The sequence below is a fragment of the Ciconia boyciana genome, chromosome 9 (genome assembly GCF_034638445.1).
Source record: "Ciconia boyciana chromosome 9, ASM3463844v1, whole genome shotgun sequence".
NCBI lineage: Eukaryota > Metazoa > Chordata > Aves > Ciconiiformes > Ciconiidae > Ciconia > Ciconia boyciana.
In genome coordinates, this window is record NC_132942.1 from 10,354,915 (window position 1) to 10,376,074 (window position 21,160).

The 21,160-nt window shown below is 64.5% G+C and overlaps 1 protein-coding gene across 1 annotated transcript; it reads left to right on the forward strand.

Annotated features, from left to right (window-relative positions):
- The first annotated feature begins 4,488 nt into the window (after nt 1-4,488).
- Nucleotides 4,489-19,668, forward strand: CPLX2 (complexin 2). Its single transcript, XM_072872891.1, has 5 exons — nt 4,489-4,507; nt 9,223-9,321; nt 18,310-18,417; nt 18,877-19,052; nt 19,225-19,668. Exons 3-5 carry the CDS (start codon nt 18,387-18,389, stop codon nt 19,420-19,422), a joined length of 405 nt encoding a protein of 134 aa, XP_072728992.1. The 5' UTR covers nt 4,489-4,507; nt 9,223-9,321; nt 18,310-18,386; the 3' UTR covers nt 19,423-19,668.
- Nucleotides 19,669-21,160: the final 1,492 nt, after the last annotated feature.

The window sequence follows — 21,160 nt, forward strand, 5'->3', positions numbered from 1 at the left end:
TGACCTCCCAAGGGGGGATGCCACCACCCAGACCACCAGGAACACAGGCCAGACTCCTTGGGGATTTTTTTCCTGCATGTTTAATTCTCTGTTGTGACTTTCAGGAAGGGACGACATGGTCCCTGGGGGCCATAGGAGGGGGCTGAGCACTCTGCTCCTGCATCCCGCTGCACTTTGTGCTTTGAAACTACGTTCCAAAGAGCTGCTTAGCATTCGGAGCAGGCGCCCGCGCTGTTTCAGGGCAAAAACTCTTGTTTGCCTTCAAAAACACATCGATCTTCTGCAGTCTGCCATGAAGGGCAGCACCTGCCCTCCAAAACGGGACAGCGAGCACATGGGGGCCTGGTTTGGCTTTCCTAAACACAAACGGGATGAAGGGACCCCGATCCATGCTCTATCTCGCAGCAGCACCCCGCTATCACACCAGAGCACCTCGCCCACTGCCACCCGGCTCTGCAAGCCCACAGGTTCAAAGCGAAAGGCATCAAAGCCCTGATTTCTTTGATTTCCCTTCGTTCTTATTTTTCCCCCTCCTCCCCCAGAGGAGTTCGGCTCCCAGGCCTGCACAGGAACAGAAATGAAAATCCCCGGGAATCGCTGCTGTCCCTGGGAAATTCCTGGCAGGGGTCCCGGCAGCTGAGGCAATGCCGGTCACTCGCTGCCCCATGTTTGGCCGCCGGCGGGACCATGGGCAGGCTCCATCCTGGCTGCCCCCAGCATCCCCTCCATCACCTTCTCACCAGGAACTGGCACCTTTTCCCACAAGGTTTGGTGCCACGTGAGTGTTATTAAGCTCATCTGCTTAATGGGAACGGCTGATTTATCTGCCTTCCCTCTCCTGATAAGGGCCTGGCTGCAGGCTCAGCAGGCGGAGGAGGTAATACTTAAATAGCTTCTTTTCTTATACTTCACGTGGGGATTATTATGCCTGTCTTGAGTCCCCCCCTCTGCTGCTAGCACAGGAAAAATCCCTGCAGTGGCACCGTCAGCATCGTTGCCACCAGGCAGGATGGGACCATGTCCCCTGGCACCGCAGCCCGGCCTCTGGCACCACGGGCTTCCCTCTCCCACCCATGCACGGTGGATACGTCCTCCCGGGCAGAGCCTGCACGGGCAGAGCCATGGAGCTAAGTATATCCTCCTGTGTTGCACGCACCAATGCAGCCACTGCTGGCTGCTGTGAAGGGTGAAACCTGTCACCGCAGGGAGAAAATTTCCTGCACGCCAAAAGCCCAGGGACCTTTGCTCTGAAGTGTTTGCTTACAACTGATCGCAGCTACCCCAGCGCTGGCGTCCCCAGCCAGAGAGTGGTGTCAGCTGTCCCTGCAGCCTCGGCAGAGCCACCAGCTCTCCAGTGCCTGGTTGCAAAGCTCCAGGCTGCAGTACGTACCGCAGCTCTTGGAGATTATAAACCTGTGAATGCAAAGGAGAAGCAGGTCCCACCCCAGCCCGCCCATGGCTGGCTCCTCCCAGCTGCTCTGGGGAAATGACGGGGCCGGTGGCTCCCATTAGCAGGGTGAAAGCTGGAGAGAAAAACGACTATTGATCGTCCCTGCAAGTTCAGCAGCGAGGCACGCACAGCCCATGGCTACGATCGATAGTGCCAGGGAGGCATTTGCTCTTGCTCTCGCTGTGGTTTGTGTGTCCATCCGGGGCTCCAGGAGGAAGCCTTGTGCCGTACCATGGCTCCTGCATGTGCATCCTCCACTGGGCTTTCTGAGCCAGTATTCCCACCCATGGGAGTCAGGAGAGCAGGGATGCTCACTCATGTATGGCAGGGGTGAGCAGGCAAAGCAGCCATCCCACGGCCAGAGCCTCTCCATCCCCTCGGCTCCCACACTGGTGGCATGGAGACAGCCCCAGGGACCCTCTGCCAAAGGACGGGGTGGCAGGCACAGGGTGGCAGGCAGGGCTTCCACGGTGTTGGAGCCTTGTGAGCTCCCTTCTCAACCAGGGATGCCCCATGCACACAGGCTCCCATCAGAGCCATGCTCCTGGCCCATTCCCCATCCCCAGGGCCAGCTGCCCTGGTGCTCCATGGGACACTCAGCCTTGGCACAACGGGAGGAACGGGGTGAAAATCAGAGATTTCCATCCCTCCAGAAGAGGATGTTGGCAGAGAAGGCAGAACTACACTTCCCAGAGTGCTCCTGGCCCTGCCTGCTGCCCAGCCAAAGGCTGAGGGACCCAGCCACCAGCTCCTCCCTGCTCCTAAATTATTCTCCTTATTATTTATTTGTGGTTTTTCTGCACTTAACTGTCTGCCTCGTCCACTTAATTGGGGGATTACTGCCACTACCTGCCCGTCCGCCAGAGCCCAACTCATTACCGGGGCTTATTTATTAGCAGTGAGGCAGCAGAAATGCACCCTGCAGCTCCCTCTCCTCCAGCGCAGGCAGCTGGAGGTGGTGGAGGAAAGCGAGCGGGGGCCAGGACAGGGCCAGTGACAGTGTGCACAGCTGCGGTTTGGCCAGGGCTGGGTCAGAACCAGTCTCTGCTGGGCATGGAGGCATCACAGCAGCCTCCGCCTGTGCCTGGCATCAGCCCGGGACACTGCCGCTCCTGGCAAACCATGGGAGGAGCAGCGAGAGCCTGGCTGCTTCTTAAAAGTGCTCCCCGAGCTCAGGAAAGGTCAGTCGCACAGCGCTGTTCTTCCGCTTGCAGCAAGGGACCCTGTCTCCTCTGCACAGCGGTGGCTGATGGCAGGGTGATGCCAACGGCTCACAGGAGCCCACCATGGGGTGGCAAAGGGGCCGGTGCCCCCCGAGCCCAGGAGGAGCTGGCAGCGCTCCATGGCCCCTCTCCAAATTGCTGCTCCCATTTCCAGGCAGGAGTATCCAGGAAAAATGTGGGACAGCGGGAGCGAGCCTGCATATTGAGCGCTTTGATAAATAAAACATGGCGAGAAGGCAATCAGAGCTGCCCACTTGGCTGCAGGCAGCTCTGTCTGCGGCAGCTGCATGGGGGGAATTCACAAGCGGTGCCACCCCAGCCGTCAGGCCGCCGGCCCCGGCGCTGCTCCTCTGTTTGCATCCAAGTTTTGCTGCCTCAGCACCGAGGGGGATTGATTTATTCATCAGCCTCTCCATCCCGCAGCAGCCCTGCAAGAAGGAGCATCACGATGAGCTGCTGTGTGATGTGATGAGTCGTATGGCAGGGAGCAGGGTGGGCTGACCCCAGAGGTGGCTCCCGGTTGACCCACATCCCACCTACCATGATGCTTGGTGGAGGAGGGACTCCCCAGGGTGGGAAATGTGAGCAGCAAACTCCCCCAAGGCTGTGCTGCTGAGCCCTCCTCAGGCACTAAGGCATGGACATCCTGCACCCCCCTTTCAGGGTGCGGTGCAGCACCCTTTCAGGATGGAGAGGCAGGACCCCATTTTTCAGGAGATCGGATCCCAATGGCCAAACCTATTGCAAAGATGAGTTGCAAAGCGAGGAGCTGACCCCAGAAAGCACCGGTCCTGGAGCAACCCCAGGGCTTGGCAGGAGCTGTTCTGCGCACGCACAAAACCCAAAGGAAAACCGAGGGAAAGCAGCACTTTGCCTGCCTGCCAGGGAAGTGAGGGCAGCAGCCTGCGGAGAGGGGCTGGGAAGGGGCAGGATGAGTCCCAGCCCTCCCGGCCAGTGGGGATCTCAGGAGTCCTTTTGGCCGTGCCCAGCTCTCCTCGTCCCCCATCCTCGGGACACCCTGCAAGAGACCCTGGACAAGGGCTTTGTCGGGTGCAACGGGAGTCTCTGACTGGGGGAGCACCGCTGGCACTCCGAGACACCCAGAGATGCCCTGTTTAGAGACCCCTCCTCTGGGGGGGGCTGACAGTGCCATGGGAGGGGAATCACTGACTCTGGGGGAGAGAAGTGCTGGGCCCTGGGGGAGGATGAATATCGGAGGGAATTGCTGGATGGGGGGACTGCCAGGTAGGGGGTCAGGAGGGATGGCCAGGTACTGAGGGGAATTGCTGGGTACTGGGGAAACAGGGGTGGCCAAGAAATGGGGGTACTGGGAGGCATGGCCAGGTACGAGGGGGTGGCTCTTACGGGCACTGGAGGTGCAACTGCTGGGGACCAGGGGCATGGCCAGGTACTGGGAGGGATGCCTGGTTACTGGAGGGCCATGGCTGGGTGCTGGGGGGCATAGCCGGGTACCGGGGGATGGCTGCAACTGGGGGTACCGAGAGGGGCGGCTAGGTACCGGGGGGCAATTACCGGGAACCGAGGGGACCTGCCGGGCAGCGGGGGCAATCGCCGGGTACCGGAGAGGAGTTGCCGGCTGCGGGGACGGCAGGCCGGAGCCGGGGGCTGCCGCCGGGGGCGCGGGGCGGGCTGGGGGCGGGCACGGAGCCGGCCCCGCCCGGGAGGCCGTGCGGCGGAGGGGGAGCCAGCACCGGGGCCCCCCCCGTACCGCTACGGCTCCCGCCTCCCTTCCGGCGGCGGCTCCTTCCCTGCGCCGGGGGCGGACAGGGCGGACCGGAGCCGCGCCGAGCCCAGCCGCGCCGAGCCCAGCCAGGTGGGTGCGGGGCCGGGCCAGGCCGGGCCGGGCCGGGGCCGGGGCCGGGGGCGGGCCCGCCGTGCCGCAGAGCCCGGGGCGGGGGGGCGGGCACGGGCACGGGCACAGGGACCGGCCCGCCGAGCCTCCCGGGGCCGCCGGCTTATGTAACGGGGCGGCGGCCGCGGGGATGCGGGATGCGGCATGCGGGATGCGGTGCGGGATGCGGGGAAGGATGCGGTGAGGGTGCGGGATGCAGGTGCGGGATGCAGGTGCAAGATGCAGGGCTGAGCGCTGCGTCCCCGTGCTGCCCCCTCGCAGGGCTGGGGAGAGGGGGACGCCGATGCGGAGGGGATGGCAGGAGAAGGGCCGTCACCCCCCGGACGGTGGTTTGCATGTCCCCCCCCAGCCCCTCCGTGCCTGGCCGTCCCTGCGGGAGGACCCTGCAGAGCGGGACCGTGGGCAGGGAGAGGAGGCGACCTGCTCCCCCCACCACCCCCTGCCTGCACCTGGGGATGCTCCACGCAGCCTTCTGCTGTGGGAAGCTCCTGTTACCCCACCGGGCTCTTCCCACACCTCCCCGTCACATCTCCCTCCTCCATCCTGCTCTCCGCCGCTAAGTCCAACCACTCGTGGAGCATCCCAGCTGCACGGTCCCCTCCATGGTCCTCTGGTCCCCAGGCTCCAGCCCCTCTCCCCGCTACTCCGTCCCTCTGGGGTCCTTCCGAGGCCCCACGCTCCAGCCGCTCTCCCCGCCGTGCCCCCAGCGCCGTGGCTGCAGCACACAGGGCAGGTGGCTGCTGTGATCCAGGCCTGGCAGCACACGGTGGCACTGCCACCCGCATGGCACGAGCATGACCGGGCAGCCACTGCCCGAGGCAGGCAGTGCAGTGAGTCAGAGCAGTGAAGCAGAGCTGGCACCTTCGCTCAGGACAGGGCTGGCAGCTCAGGCCTTCTCCACGCGACCAGCTGGGCTCACTGGGCAGTGGCAGCCACTGGCCGAGTTTGGGGAAGGAGCCGGAGCAATTCAAGTCAAGCCGAGGTGCTGGGTTTGGCAAATAGAGGATGAGGAAGGATGGGCTGGGCTTGCAGGGCAGAGAGGTGTCCTCTCCACCAAACCTGCCCTCGTCCCCCCAAGGCTGCAGGATCCTGAGGGGTGCCAGGATGGGCTCTGACCTGGCCCGGGGAAACGGAGCTCAGCCCCCAGCCGGCAGCACTGCTCTGGGTGTCCGGCCCTCACCATCCTGGGGAAACTGGAGACGGCTCAGCTGAGACAAACCAGCACAGAAAAATGTCTCAAAGTCTCCCTTGGCTATGGGCTGAGTGTTTGTTTCTTCGATTGCCTCGCGTGATAACATTAGTATTGAAATGACCCCAACCAGATAGAGCTATTAACACCTCGAAGTGCTGGAGGATGACTGTGGTTCGCACCTTGGCTCTTCCCTGGGTTTCTGCAGAGGCTGCTGCCAGGCGCAGCCCGCCAGGCCGGGTGCCGCTTGTCGGGAGCCGAGCGGAGCTGCATGGAGTTGCCCATCACGGTTTTAGCACCGGAGCTGAGAGGTCCCAGCGGAGGTCCGGTGTTGCAGAGAAACCCTCTGGGGAAGAGATGGTGACTGCTGGCAGCATGGCACAGCTCCGTTCGCAGCGCTGGGCTCCCGCATGCCCCCACAGCCCAGAGCTGGAGAGGTCTGGTCTGGCAGGTGGGCATGGGCACTGCAGCCTGGGCTGCCACCTTTCCCACCGGCACCGAGCCCAAGTGCTCGGGCATCACGCACTGCCCAAACAGCCAGGGCTGGACCCCCTTGCCCAGAGCAGGACCTTCCCAGCGGCCAGAGGATCTCTGCTCTCGCCCGCAGCCTCCACATGTTCCTGGCTAGACCTCCCCATTTGTTCTTATGCCAGCATCATCCTCGAGTTTAAACGATCCTTCTCCCTCCCCGGTGTTTACTCGCTGGGTGTATTTATAGAGAGCAATCAGGCCTGCTCAGCCAGGGTAAACAAGCTGCGCTCCTGCAGGCTGCTCTCACGTGAGCGCTCTCTGCTTGCTCGTCCCAGGAGCTTTCCCCTCTGCTTCTCCTGGCTCTGTGGAGCCTTCCTGGCTGCGGAGACCTGGACCATGTGCCTCATCCAGCCATGGGCCTTCCAGGCCGTGCCTCCAGGCTCCAGCATCTTGCTGGGTCACCCGGTGCCTCGCCAGGAGCCACTGTCACCTTTTCTGTGCCGTTCTGCACTGCAGGTGCCTGCTACTCCTGTAAGCAGCCAGGTCAGCAGGTCCATCCTTCCCCAGCTGGTGCCACCAGCTCCTGCTGTAACACTCACCAGAGGCTCAGAAACATCATTCATCTCAGCCAAATCCCAGAGCCCCATGACGGTGTGACCCAGACCTGCCCCGGGCTGTGGCAAGATGAAGTCTGCAAGAGGCGTTGAGATTTTTGAGGCTGAGGGCTTTTTGAAGGCACGGCAGCTTGGCGCAGGTACAGGGCCCCAACTGGGAAATGCCTCTGGGGGCTGCCCAGCACGGCATGGCACCCCAAGCCCTTTGCAACCCCACGTGAGAGCCAGGACGACGCACTGCCAGCACCGAGTCCCGTTTGCAGGTATTTGGCCCAAGCGTCGTGGCTCTGAGCCTTCTTTCCCACCCCAGTGCCTGGACACGAAGCTGATGCCAATCCCGAGGCAAGTAATGAGAGCATTTCCCTTAGGCAGGAGAAGTGCTGAGATGTGGCCCAGAGTTTCTCAGCCCGCACACCCCGCTGTTTGTCTTCCTCAGCCCACCCTCTTCTGCCGACATTTGGACAAGCTCAGCTATAAAAGCAGGGTGCCGAGAGCCAGAGGTGCCAAAGCAGAAGAGCTGCGGGCTTGCTAATGGTCTCGTCTCGAGCATTAAGTTTTCCCTGGATGCTGTCTTGTGTCCAGACCTCAGCTGGATAAAAGCAGCCCTGCCAGCGCCTAGGGGCACCGCAGTCCCCAGAGCTGGGGGTGTCCTGGCACCATCACCCTGCTCTGCTCTTCCTTATCCTCTGCTTTTGGCTGCGGTTGGTGTCTGGTTGCCTGGACAGACAGATTGAGCTAGTGCAGCTGTCCAGGTGAGATGCATCTTCATAGGGCAGGCTCTGCCCATTGCAAAGGCAGGAAAAAAAGGGCTTCAGTCTGTCTCAGAAAAAAAATACCCTGCAGGGATCAGAGCAGCACCCCCAGGGACTCTCTGCATCCTCTCGGGTCCCCAGGCAGGGGGTCCCCACTCTTTTCACCCTCTGGGGTTTCAGCACAGAACAGCTAATTTGCACCCCAGGCCATGGCTGACAAAGCAGGGTACTGATCCTGTCCCAGCCCAGCTCGTCTCCTTGGCACTGAGCTGTCTGGAAACCAGCCATCCCCAGGCACGCGTCCCCGCAGCACTCTGCAGCCTGTCTTACCCCGCTCCCCAGCCTTCCCACATCCTGAAGGAGGCAGCGGTTGTCCCCAGCAAAGGTCACCTTCACGCTGCTGCTGAGCCCTTTCCAGGCTGAGCTTTTACCGTTGCATTTCCCAGGGAAGCCGTCGCAGTTCTGGGGTCTCCTCGGGGATCCCACTGGGGACCCTCTGCCCCTTCCCCACAGCCCCCAGAGCTCGGGGTCCCCTGGGTGAGCCTGCATCCTCCCCAAACCCAGCACTGTGCCTGGGGGCTGGCAACGTCTCCTGCCCCTGGGGCTGGGACGAGGCATCTCTGCCCTGTAATGCTTTTAAAAATGCAGGCTCCATCCATCCCAGCCCCTGCTCCTCCAGCATCGCTGTCTGCCTGTGTTTCCCCTGGCTCCCCTGGGTCATATATTTATCTCCAATTTGCCAAAGCCTCCCTCCTTCCCCAGGGTGGAGGAAAAGCCTTTGCTCGAAGTCAGGATGAATTTGTAACTTCCCCAGGAACCTGCTCCCCGAGTCACAGAGCACAAATCACTCTTGCGGCACCCATCACAGTGGCACCAGCCACACCGCGAGGACAAGCCACCCTGAGGAACTGCCAGCACGGCACCCAGCACCCTGGTACCTGGGTCTCTGCACAGCCCCTGCCCAGGCCAGCATCCCCCAGGGGCACCCCCCAGGTCTCCCCAAGCATCACAGGGGGGTTTCAAGGACATTCAGGGAAGGGACAAGATCCCTGGGCAGAAGCTTCCTGAGGTCCAGCAGAAGTGGGGAGTCCAAAGCGGGTCCAGGCTTTCACAAATTACAAAGTCTGAGGAAGGGCTTTTGTTTGGCGGCTTGTTTTAACTTGCCATTATGTTCTCCAAAGACGAAAATCATCCTTTGCAAGCTGAGGAAGGCAGAGTTAATGTGAAATTTTAAAATCCTCAAAGAATTGAGAGCCTTCTAAATATTTAATAAAGGCATCCAAACTGCCGGGTGTCTGCAGAGACGGCTAGGAGCCCTCTGCCAGCAGCGGAGGTGGTGTCCCTGATCTGGGAGAGGAGCAAAGACCCTGACAGGCTGCCACCTCCTGCAGCCTGTCACCCTCCGCGCGCCCCGCTGGGCTCCCACCTGTGGGGAGGTGGTGCGTCTTGGCAGCAGGTTGCTCCCATCCTTGGAGGTCAGGATGTGGGGGGGTGCACAGACCTACCCTGGCCCCCCCGGGTGCAGGGAGAGGGCAGCAGGCAGTGGTGTGCTCTGTCCATCACCCATCAAGTGATTCTGCTTTGTCCACCCTGACCAGTCCTGGGGCCCCACCACGGAGCTGATGCTGTCGCTGTCGGTGTCTCCCGCAGGCCCCGCTCTCCCTGCAATGCCCAGCCGCCCCCACGAGGTGCTCAAGCCCCTGCATTAGGTGCTGAAGCCTGCGGACACCCGGCGCTGCACGCACCAAGGTAGGAGTGCTGCCTGAGCCACCGACGTGGTACAGCCATGGGATGAAGGCGGGGGTGCAGAGATAACGCCTGGGGCTGCCTCAGCGGAGCCAGTCAGGCCCCCCAGGATGGGGGCTCATCATGGGCATCCTCGTGAGACCCCGGTGCAGGGCGAGAGGCATCCAGCTCAGGACCAGGCTGAGGCCATGGGAGGGGGGAGCAGCTCGAGCTCCAGGGTGGATGCTGGGCACAGTCCTGCCTGGGGACCGTGGCAGGTGACGGTGACTGTGGAGATGGCACAGGGCCCAGGGGTTTTTTTCTTTCTTTTTTTTTTTTTTTTTTGCCTTTGAAAGCCCCCAGATGGGAAAGGTATGCGCCAAACCCCGCTGCAAGCAGCCAAGAATGAATTTTCTGGCCAGAGCCCCAGCAGCTCTTGGAGTGGCGCCGTACCCGTCCAGCGTCACGCCGCAGCGGAAACCCCAAGCACAGGCAGGCTGGGGGAGGTCTCAGCCGGGGTGGGCAGCAAGCCCCCCACCCATCCCAGCTGCCCCCCGGTGCAGGGGTCTCAGCCCTCCCAGCGCTGTGAGCCAAGGCAGTGCAGGCTCATCCCACTCTCACCGAGCTGCAGCTTGGCTGGAGCCCAGACACCCAGATGTCCTACCCTACGCCACCACGGAGCCCGCCACTGTGCAGCCATCTGCTGCCGTCGGAGGACAGGGTGTCCCCGGCGTTGTGGCCCTTGGCCGGCTCTGTTGCCCAGGGCAAGGGGCATCTCAGCTCCCAAACCTCCCCTCTCATGGGATGCGACAGGCCCTTCTCCCCCAGGAAGGCAGATGCTCTCCCAGAGCCAGGCTGGGAGTTTGTGTAGAGCAGGACCAGCCATGACAGCATCCCCGCTCCCCTCTTCCTCCTGCTCCCCAGCCTTGACGGTGCAGGGGGGGGTTGGAAGCACCCCAGGCTCTCTGCCCTCGTGTTGGGAGCCCCAAAGAGCTTGCAGGATCTTTGCAAAACCAACACCTGTATCAGCACAAAGCTGAACCCCAGGGGAGCAGTGCCTGGGGTCTCATTTTTGAGGGTGCTTCAGCTGGAGGGGGACTGGCAGAGGCTGCCATTGCTCTGCTGTGATCTGGATGCCTGATCTTGAGCTAATCGTGCCCTTATCCTGCATGCCTTTCCCCCACTGGTGAAATGAGGGTGGGTATAACCCCTCCAAGGCTTTCTGTGGGGAGTGGATGCCCATATCCCATCCTGACACGGAGCCAGGAGGGGACCCTTGGGCATCCGCTCCCCGCACAGTCCCGACCACCTCCGGCAGCAGGGATGGGAATCAGTATGTGCACAGGCTGGCTCCTTCCCCAAAGGCAATGGCTGGGGCGATGGGGAGGGACGGGGAGGCATCACGGGGGCTCAGGGGGGCTTTTGTCTGCTCCCCGAGTGGTGCCTGGTGTGCTGCGCCCAGCTCCACTCCACACCAGCCCCTGCAGAGCTGTGCGGGTGTGCATGTCTGCCATAAATATTGATGGGGTGGACTCAGCGCAAGCGTGCCTTTATGTACAGGGATTGGGATGTAAATGCTATAAGTACCTGCTGTGTGGGCAGGAGAAAGCAGTGTAGGTGATAGCACCGAGGCTGAGTGCACGGTGGCTTTTTTACAGGGAGGTGGGATCCATCCTGTGTGGGGTGGGGAGGTGGGAAACGGCCGGGTGAGTAACCCCAGGAGTCATAAACCTGTTTGGGGAGTCGGCTAGACCCACAGCGAGCCTAAATCTTCCGGCTGAGACTGCAGCGAGCCACAGCAGCTCCCACAGCCCGCTCCTCGCACAGCCATGCCAGGATAAACAGCAAGAGGCTGCAGTGCCTCTGTTTAATAATGCATGGCACAGAGGCACCGGACGAGCGCCGGGAGCTGGGAGCCATGGGGACAAGGAGTCGCCACTGCAGCACTTGGCCAGCGGGGTCCCTCCCAGCATCCCCTGGCACTCACGGGGCAGTGGGCAGCTGCGGTGTGGTGGTGTGCCATGGCCCTGGCAGGGCTATAGGGACGTGGACACCTCGGGGCTCTGCGTGGCCCTGAGGCTGGGGCTGGGTGAGCAGAGCTCCCCGTTGCAGGGCACAGAGCAGCGGCAGCAAAGCCAAGGCACTCAGTCATGCAGCAGCTGACATCCTGGCCACGCTGGACGCTTCTTAGTTGGAGCCTGGAGCTGGGTCCCTGTCCCCTTGGGCGCTCTTTCTTGCTGGGAGATTCAGACCCTCCGTCACTCTCTCTCTTGCACAGGTGTAGGTGTAGATGGTCTTTTTGAGGAGCTCTGGAGGGCTGAGCAGCACTGGGAGCATCCCTCCCTCTCTGGGCATCCTCCTGGGACACTGCCACGCTGGGAACAGCTGGAAGCCATGGGCTCGGTCCCCTCCTTGCCCCATCCCTCCTTCAGCCGTGGCCACCCCGGCTCGCATGCCAGCTGCCGTGCCTGGGACAAGCGGGCGTGTGCTGGGGCCCTGCAGGCACCAGTTCACAACCAACTCCTGCAAACGGCCCCCCCAGGGAATGCACGCATCCCTCATTGCGTGCAGTGCCGTGATCCAGCCCTGCCAACCATCTGCTGCAGCAGCTCCCCGCCACCCACTCCCTGGCCCACGCTGCACCCCATGGCATGGAGCTGGGCAGGGACAGGCTGGGGGTGCCCAGCACACCCTCCCCGCCCCACGGGCAGGAGCCCGGCAAGAGGAGGCAGACAGGTCTGTGTGAGCAATGCAGATGGGTCTGCAATAGTGATGCCAATGGGGCCATGGTATTAATGCAGTGATGCAGGAGAGGGCCCGTGCCGGTGATGCAGGAGAGCAGGAAAAGCCGCAGCATCAGTCCGGAGCCCCTCTGGCTGCAGGGGTGCTTTGCTGTGCCCGTGCAGAGCAGGGCATGGGGAGGGCAGCGGGCAGGAGCCTCCCCCGTCCAGCCAGCAAAGCCCAAAGCCAGGGAGAGCCTCAGGACATGGGGCCAGAAGTCATCCTGTGAGGGTGGCTCCAGGGGTGGATTTGGCCCGTTTTCTCTGTCCCTCACTGGTGAGCTCAGGGGCCCCTGCCACCCCCTGCCGTCACGGTGCTGCTCCCACGGTTGGGCAGAGCATTGCAGTGGAGCCGGCGTCAAGCCACAGCACGAGCCCACCTCTCTCCCCGCCAGCCCCCAGGCTTGTGGCACACTCCCACATGGGCCCCACGGTGAGACCCATGTTCACACCCTGTGCCTGGTGTGGGGGTGATAATGGCAGAGGGGGTGCTGTGACTTGCTGCAGGGGCAGAGCGGTGGCCTCATTGTCCCCAGGGGCTGGACATGGGCAGCTCTGAGCACAGCACACTCACCCTGAGCACGGTGTAACGGAGTGACCACGGGTCCCCCTCGCCTTGTGTGGTGTCACTGGTGGGAGGGACAGCAGGGGTGGCAGGGGCTGTCCCTGTGGTCTGTGCGCCCTCACTGTGCTCAGCCACTGCACTGGGTGGTCCAGCCACAGGCTGACGCTACAGCACACTGGTGCCTGTCCCTGTCCCCATCCCCGCCAGGTGCCAGCCCCAAGGGGCCGGGGCTGCTCTTGGGAGGCTGCAGCTGCTGCGTGTTTTGTTCTGCCGCTTCCCCTTCTCCCCGCTGCTGTTTTTGTTTTGTTTAAGGGGCTGGCTTACGAATTTTAAACAGGCTCCTGAAAAACCCAATTACCTCCAGGAGACAACCTGATAAAAGCTGCCTAAGTGGCACTGTGGAAATCGCCTTGTGCAGCAGCCGAGGGAAAACCAACATAACAAAGCCTTTGGAAATGGAGTTAACCACTTTTAATCCCTCGGTGCAATGAGAAGGACCAATAATTATTTTCTGCAGAGATGGGGGGGGCGGACTAAGATAACTGTCCTGTGCTAATGGGTGGCAGCAGGCTGGGCTGGTGCTGCCGCAGGGGTGGGTGCAGGTACTCAGGCACCCGCTTCCCTCTGCCTGGGAGCTTTGCAAGAGCCCGCAGAGGCTGTGACCTTGCAGGGTCCCTGTGTGGCTGCGAGGCCTGGGGACGATGCCGGCAGTGGAGTGGGCAGGTGCCGATCGAGGCATTGCTGGCAGTGGATGCGGTGGGTGATGTGGCAGCAGCAGCCAGCCCCATGCCCTTTCCCCAGGTGCCGGCAGGGAGAGGAGCAAGGGCGCTGCCGGGACCCTGGCACCCGTGCCGGCTCCGTCCCTGCTGTGCTGCCCCCGCAAGCCGGCACGGAGGCGACTTGCAGGACTTGGCAGCGCTGAGAGCTTCCTCTTCCATCTGGCCATGGCGCTGCCCCCCCCGTCCCTCCCATCCCTCCCCGTCCCTTCCCTTCCTGCCTCCTCCGGCAGCTCCAGGCAGCCACGCGGCAGGTGACACTGCCCAGGACGATGCCAGGGGACAGCTGTGCCTAAGGAGTGCCTGTGCCAGGCGCAAACAATCTCCCAGCACCGGGAACATCCTCCAAACACCTGCCAGAGCCAGCTTGGCTCTGGGACTGTGGGGGTCCCCTGGGCCCATCCCCATCCCGGGAGCAGGGGTGTCCGCAGGGGTGTGTGGGGCAGGAGGACGGAGGCAGTACCCAGGGCTGGTGACGAGCCCCTGGCTGCCCTTCCCATGGGAGCCCAGTCAGCAGGGCAGAGTTGGGTGCCCACCGGCCCGTCGGCTGTGGTTGCGCTGCCGGCACCAGCAGCTGGAGTGCCGGGGCGGTTGGCCACAGTTCACGTGAGCCTCCTGCTTCCCGCGGCAGCAGGGACAGGGGCTGCTTCGCCCACCTCCCCCCAGCCACCCCACACCCCGCGTGGAGTCCCACGCCTGGGGACACCACTCCAAGAGCCCCAAGGAGGGCAAACCTGGCTTAGTGCTGGGCTCTGGCACAAGGGACGGCCCTGCCAGCTTGGCCACAGCTCATATTGGGAGCAGTCCCTGGGCACACTGGGAGCTACTGGGGGAGGATGCACTTAATAAGGCAAGGCATCTCCAAAGATTGAAAGACTCAAGGAGCCATCCCAGCAACAAAAGGAGGCGTTTGTCAGGCGCTGAGAGACGGGCTTGTTAATTCCTCCTGGCTGTCACACTTATCTGTAATGAATTTGTGCTCCGCTGTATTATTTTTAATACAATAGGAGCGGTGCCGCCCGCCCACCGCCCGGCTGCTGGGAGCGCTGACGTCAGCGCCCAGACCAGGGCTGCCGCAGGACGGACGGACAGGCCAAGCGCAGGCCTGTCCCACCACCCACGTGCCTGTCCCACCAGGTCCCGACAGGCAGAGTGGGGCTGGGCACGAAGGCAGGAGGTGTTTTTTTCTGTGGAGGTGGAAAAAGGAGTTGTTGGTCGATGTCGCAGTAGAAGGAGGCTGCGGGCTTGGGGCTGGCGGAGATGGGGTGTGCCGGGGGGGGTATTTTGGGGAGTGGTGAGAGGGGGTGAACAAGAAGGCCGTGTCCTTGATGTGTTGTCCCTGTGCCGAGACCCATCTGTGGCAGCAGCCGTGCATCGGGGCAGGAGCTGGCAGCGGGTGCACACACACGGGTCTGCCAGTGCTGCATCCCTGTAGAGGTGCTGGGCTGGCACAGGCATGACGCAGCTCCAGCCCCCCCAGCTGCGGGATGGCTCCCCACTGCTGCCCCACACCTCGCATCGCCCCTGTCCTCCCCACGGCAGCCCCAGCAGTGCCCAGCGGCACCAGCAGCATCTCTGCAGCCTGCACCACTGGGCTTGTGGGGGTAACTGCAGCCCATCCCAGCTCCCCACAGCCTCCCACATGCAGGGAGGGTGTCCCCAAAACGACCCCACACCCAGACTCTCTCCAGCACTTTTCCAGGCCATAGCCATAAGCATCCCCGCAGGGCTGCTCCTCCAGAGCCTCACAGCAGCTATCCCCAAAGCCTGGCTCAGAGCACCACTAATCTGATTTGCAAAGGGCTGATCTTGTTTCTAATAACCCAGGGCTGGATTAATTAGGAGGCGCCAGCTGCCCCTCTGCGGGGTGGCAGGGCTGGACATGGGGCACACGCCTGTCCCCAGTGCCTCTCTGTGCAGTGGGACGAGGATGGGAGACCCGGGGGAGCCTTGTCCCGCAGCCGCGGGGGGCAGGAAGGGCTGCAGGAGCCTGTCTGCCTTTGGGCAGGTGCGGGGAGCCGGGCAGGGTGGTGCCCCCCATTTCCTTCCAGGGGACCCCCCTGCTGAAAGGGATCCTGAGCTCTGTGGGCATCATGGCCTTGACGCCACCACGCAGCCCCTCCGAGCATCCCCTGCCTCCTGGAGCGCATGTGGGACCCCCGGGGGGGGCAGCACCAAAAATCCAAAGCTGGGGCCTCCGAGTGGCGGCTGTTGGCAGGGGGGGCCGAGGTGATTTATCAGGGACTTTAATTAAACTCCCGCAGCCGCCCTGCACCGCTGCGGAGGGGGACGTGGTGCTGCGGCCGGGGTGCCGGGTGAGGGAGCAGGGGGCTGCGGGGTTGGGGAGGGGCAGCTCCCGGTGGCTCCGGCTGATTAATGAATGCCTCGTTTCGCCCGTTAGTTGCCACGAAGGCGAATCATTAACCCCGCGCAGGACGCGCTCTCCCCCATCCCTCCGCTGCGGGAGCGTGGGGGGGGTCCTGGGGAGCCCCGTCCGCATCCTGGGGAGCGGTGCGGGGCTCCCCGGGACGTTTCCCCGGGGGTCGTGCGGCGTTTCCCGGGGGTGGGGGTGTCCCGCATCCCCCGTGGGGGGCCGGGCTGCGCGGTGGCGGGGCGGGGGGGTGTCGCCCCGGGCGGGCCCACGCGTGCCGCCGGGGGCGGGCGGGGGCCGGGCCGCGGCGGGGCGGGGCGGGGCGGGAGGGCGGAGCGGCGGCAGCGGAGAGCGGCGGCGGAGCCGGTGAGTGCCGCGCCGCGCCGGTGCTGAAGGGACAGCGCCGCCGCTGCGGCACCGGGCGGCCCCGGGCGGCGGGCGGGGCCCCGCGCCGCATCCACCGGGGGGCGGCGGGTTCCCGCGGCACCGCGTCCCCTGCGCGACCCCCCCCCCCACCGCGTCTCCCGCCCTCCCCGTGTCCCTGCGCCCTGCCCCGTGTCCCCTGCGTCCCCGGTGCGTGTCCCCCGTCCCGGGTGCCCCCCGCGCCCTCCGTGTGCCTGCGCCCCCCCACGGTGCATGCCCCGGGCTCCGCACCCCATGCGGTCCCGGTGTCCCCGCATGCCGGGTGTCCCCTACGTCCCGTGTCCCCGCTGTCCCCCGCCCTCCCGGCGCCCCCGTGTCCCCTGCGTTGCTGCAGCCCGTGCGGCCCCGGTGTCCCGGAGCATGCCGGTGTCTCCCCGTCTGCTGTGTCCCCCGCGTCGCCCGTGTCCCTGCACCCCCGGTGTCCCCCACGTACCCCGGTGTCGCTGCGCCCCCCACGCGGCCCCAGTGTTCCGGTGCCCCCCGTGTCCCAACGGCCCCCGCTGTCCCCTGCATCCTCCCTGCGGCCCCGGTGTCCCGGCAGCCCCCGGTGTCCCCACGTCCCCGGTGTCCCCTGAGCCCCCACTGCGGCCCCGGGGCTCAGCACAGTACTGCCTGGAGGAGTCCCCGTCCCCCCCCCGTCCCCGTCCCCCCCCGGTGCCACGGGGTGCGCCGGGGCTGGAAGCAACAAACTTCCCCGGGTCTGGTGGGTGCCGCAGCCCAGCAGGGTCCCAGGGAGCCCGGGTGGGGGGACCCACGAGGCTGCGGCACCCACCAGGCACGCGCACACACATACACACACACATGCACACGCACACACTCTGCAAACTGCACGCCCAGGCTGTGAGCACAGTCTGCAGCCCCCCCCACACGCGCATACACACCCCACACACACCCCCACCGCCTGCAATCCCGCACATGCACACACACACAGAGCATGCAAACAGCCTGCAACACCCCCACACGTACACACACACGCAGCACAGTCTGCAAATTTGTGTGCACACACACCCCCCCGTACAGCCTGCAAACCCACGGACCTGCACACGCAGCCCCCATACACACACTAACACAGCCTGCACCCCCCCACAGTGTGCAAACACATACACGCAGGACAGACACACACAGCGCACATAAACACAGCCTGCAAACCTCTGCACACACACACCCCTTGCAAGCCCTTGCACGCACATCCCCAGAGCTTGCAAACCCCCAAACTCACGCATGCACACATGCAAAGCTTGCAAACAGGCTGCAAACCCATACACCGTGTGGGCACATGCAGCTTGCAGCCCCACAAACTTATATACACACACGCGCGTGCACGCCCCCCATGCAAACACAGCCTGCCACCACCTGCAAACACACCTCTTGACCAAACACAGCCTGCACATACAGCTCACACACACACAGAGCACACACAAACACAGCATGCACACACGCACTCCGTCCTGCACACGCAGTGTCCCTGCACGCTGTCACCCATCTGCAGCACCCACAGGGATCACAGTCACAGGCTGCTGCCTACCACCCCTACAGCCCCCAAACGCTGTCACAACCTGCCAACAGCCTCTTCTCCTTCCCTCTGCAGAGCACGTGCATTGTGACAGACAGACAGACAGACACACACACACACACACACACATAGCACCCCGTGTCCGGCTGCGCCACACTGGCATCCCTAGGCAGGGTCTGTCCCCCCACCCTCAAAGCAGGGGCACGCAGTGGGTGGTGGCGTGGTAGGTCCCCATCCTGCCAGCGCCCAGGCAGCACCCGGGGGCTCCCGGGCTCCTGCTGCCCCACCGAGGGCAGTGCTGGGGTGGAAAGTCCCTCCGCAGGTCCCCAAGGCCAGCGGGGATGTGGGGAGGGTGCCAAGGGGAGCAGGCACTGCCAGCAGGCAGATCTTCCCACCCTCTGCAGACCCTGCAGATCTGCACCGTCTGCCTGCAGACCCCAAAAGCTCCCTCTGCTCATCCTGGAAGGTGTTTGGGGCTGGAAACGCTGCATCCTGCAGCCTGCAGGACCATCCCGTCCCTCATGGCTGGGCAGCGGGGACCCTGGGCACAGCATCCCCGACCGCGTCCCTCTCTGCCCATGCAGGTGGCCCTGGTCAGCGAGCCCGGACGGCAGTGGATGAGAGCTGGGCGCTGGCCTAGCTGCCCGTGCACGCTGGCACCATGGACTTTGTCATGAAGCAAGCGCTGGGCGGTGAGTGGGTGCTGTCCCCCCTCAGGGTCCCCTCTCCAGGAGCAATGCTGGCCCCCGGGGAGCGTGGTGGGAGGGACATGGTGGGGGGACAGAACTGCGGGGAGAGCCGCCGGCGGCGGGGAGCTGCTGCCGGAGGGCTCCCGTTCCCAGCGCCGGCAGCGCCTGGATGGGGAATCCCGGCTCTCCTGCCGCTAAGTGGGATTCCCCGGCGGGTCCCCTGGGTGCCAGCGCCGAAGGAGCTGACGCCAAACTAGGGCAGCACAGCCAGCCTGTGGCACTCCCCATCCCCGCAGCCTCTGGAGCCCGTCTGCAGCCAGCTCTGGTGCGGGTGGCCCTGGGGACGTCCCGGGTCGTCCTTGCCAGGGGGCTCTGTGCCCTCCCTGCCTCTGCAGGGGCTTCGGCAGCCAGCGCCAGGCTGCAGCACCCTTGGGGACCGGCCGATGGTCTTGTGCTGCACAGGGGCCACCAAGGACATGGGGAAGATGCTGGGGGGTGAGGAGGAGAAGGACCCCGACGCGCAGAAGAAGGAGGAGGAGAGGCAGGAGGCCCTGCGCCAGCAGGAGGAGGAGCGGAAAGCCAAGCACGCCCGCATGGAAGCGGAGCGGGAGAAAGTCCGGCAGCAGATCCGCGACAAGGTGGGCACACACCTCCCCTGTGCCCACCCCTGCCCGTGGCATCCGGGGTGGGCCTGGGACAGGGAGCCGGCATGGCCAGGGAGGAGGGTGGCCCGAGGTGGTGGTGATGGGCACAGGGCACAGCACAGGCAGTGCCCGCTGCCTGCCCTGCTGAGGGCCTGTGTCCTCGCAGTACGGGCTGAAGAAGAAGGAGGAGAAGGAGGCGGAGGAGAAAGCCGCGCTGGAGCAGCCATGTGAGGGCAGCCTGACGCGCCCCAAGAAGGCGATCCCGGCGGGCTGCGGGGACGAGGAGGAGGAGGAGGAGGAGAGCATCCTGGACACCGTCCTCAAGTACCTGCCCGGGCCGCTGCAGGATATGTTCAAGAAGTAACAGCACCACCAACCCTGCCATAGGGTGCTGGGGCACGGGCGCCCTCTCCCCTCTGACCCCTCCATCAGTTCCCTTGGCCCCGGGGGGGGTCCCCGCACCCCCTCCCCATCCCCTCTGCCCTTTCCCCCAACCAGACCAAAAACCCGCCCCGTCCCGTCCAGGCAGGGCCCCCCCACCACGCCGTGCCAAAGGGGAGCGGCCCTGGCTGGACAGGGCGAACCGGGACCAAATGCACTGATGTAACCTCGCGGCAGGCTGGGGGCACCCCAGGCCCTACCGGCACCCCGGGGTGGCTCCCTGTGCCCCCTGCCCTGCCCCTCCTGCCCTCCCAGGGGACCCTGGCAGGCCTCTGCTCGCCTGCCCTCGTCCCCAGCACTGCCATCCCCCTGCCCCATCCCGCCCTGGGCCAGGCCCAAAGCACAAAGCCAGGCGCCCTGCCCGCAGCTCCCCCATCCCCGGTCCCCGGGCACGGGGGTCCCCCGGGGCTGCCCGGTGTGCCCCAGCATCGGGGGGTTGGAGGGGAACCCCCTCCCCGCATCTCTGGCCCCATAGTTAAAGCCATATCAGTTAGACTGCAATACTTCAGCACCGGGAGGAGCGGGCGCCGCGCTCCACCGACCATGTACAAAGGCACGTGCGGGGCAGGGGCCACCCTGCCTCGTCCCCCCCGACCCCGTCCCCGCCGTCCCCACCACTTGCTCGTCCGTGTCTCGGCCCCGCTGGCCCCCATTCTCGCATTAGTGTCTCTGTGCCAGGGTGCGCCCCGTTGCTCCATGCGTCCTTCGTGTCTGCTGCTCACGCTCCCACCCCCAAGTCCCCGCTGTCCCCGGGGCCACCCGCGGCGCTGAGCCGAGAGCCCCCTGCCACGCTGACGGGGCCCCCGCTCTGCCCCCTGCAATAAAGCCAGCGTGGGGCCGAGGGCTGCCGGGCCAGTCCCGGGTTGGGAGTGCTCGGCTGCACCCCACCCGACGCTGGGCACACGGGTCCCCCGGGCCTGGGAAGGGATCCCTGGGCAAGCACCCCAGGCACATCCCAGGAGCTGCTGCTTGCACCCCAACGGGGGGATGCGGGGGCACGCCCTTACCCCAGCCCATCCCTTGCCACACCGTGCTCCCCCCTTGCCGTACTTCCTCCGCCACAGCCCCCAGCTGTTCACCAGGGCCCTCCCCGGGAGGCGGTGGGTGGCTTGGGGCCCCGCAGACATGCTGTGACCATCCTGCTCGAACTAGTCTTTGACAAACTAATAAAATAAAGGGATTTGTACATTGCTCCAGCCTCTTCTCAGCCATTGCTTCCCTGGGGCCCCGCGTCAGCTCCCTCGCCCCTCCATGCCCCTCGGGGTTGAGACCTGGCAGCTCATCACACTACAGGAGGCCACGAGGCCCACCCTGGGCAGCACCCAAGCCAGGCCACAGGTGAAGGGAGAGGCCACACACGGCTCCCAGAGCCCTGCTCAGTCCAGCTGCTCCCCACACCCCTGTGTCCACCCTGCAGGCGCCTTCTCCAGGGCTGGGGACAAGGTAAAAGGGATGGGTGCTGGTGGGCCCCTGTCCCACTGATGTGGCAGGGGGGCTTCTGCCCTTTTCCCCTGACTGTGGGACTCCCCTCACAGAATGACTGGGGATACCCCTGGGGTACAAGGGCTGTTTCTGGTGGGTCACAGCCTTCTGAACCCCCCAAGAGCAGGGGCACGAGGCTATGGGCAGGCTGTGGGCAATGGGCACCTTGTGCCCCCCAG

What these genes read in the sequence shown, in the direction of transcription:
- CPLX2 (XM_072872891.1), top strand. Translation starts at nt 18,387, where the DNA reads ATGGACTTTGTCATGAAGCAAGCGCTGGGCG. An exon ending in CATGAAGCAAGCGCTGGGCG is followed by an intron (nt 18,418 to 18,876) that starts GTGAGTGGGTGC and finishes TGTGCTGCACAG; the next exon opens with GGGCCACCAAGGACATGGGG. An exon ending in GGCAGCAGATCCGCGACAAG is followed by an intron (nt 19,053 to 19,224) that starts GTGGGCACACAC and finishes GTGTCCTCGCAG; the next exon opens with TACGGGCTGAAGAAGAAGGA.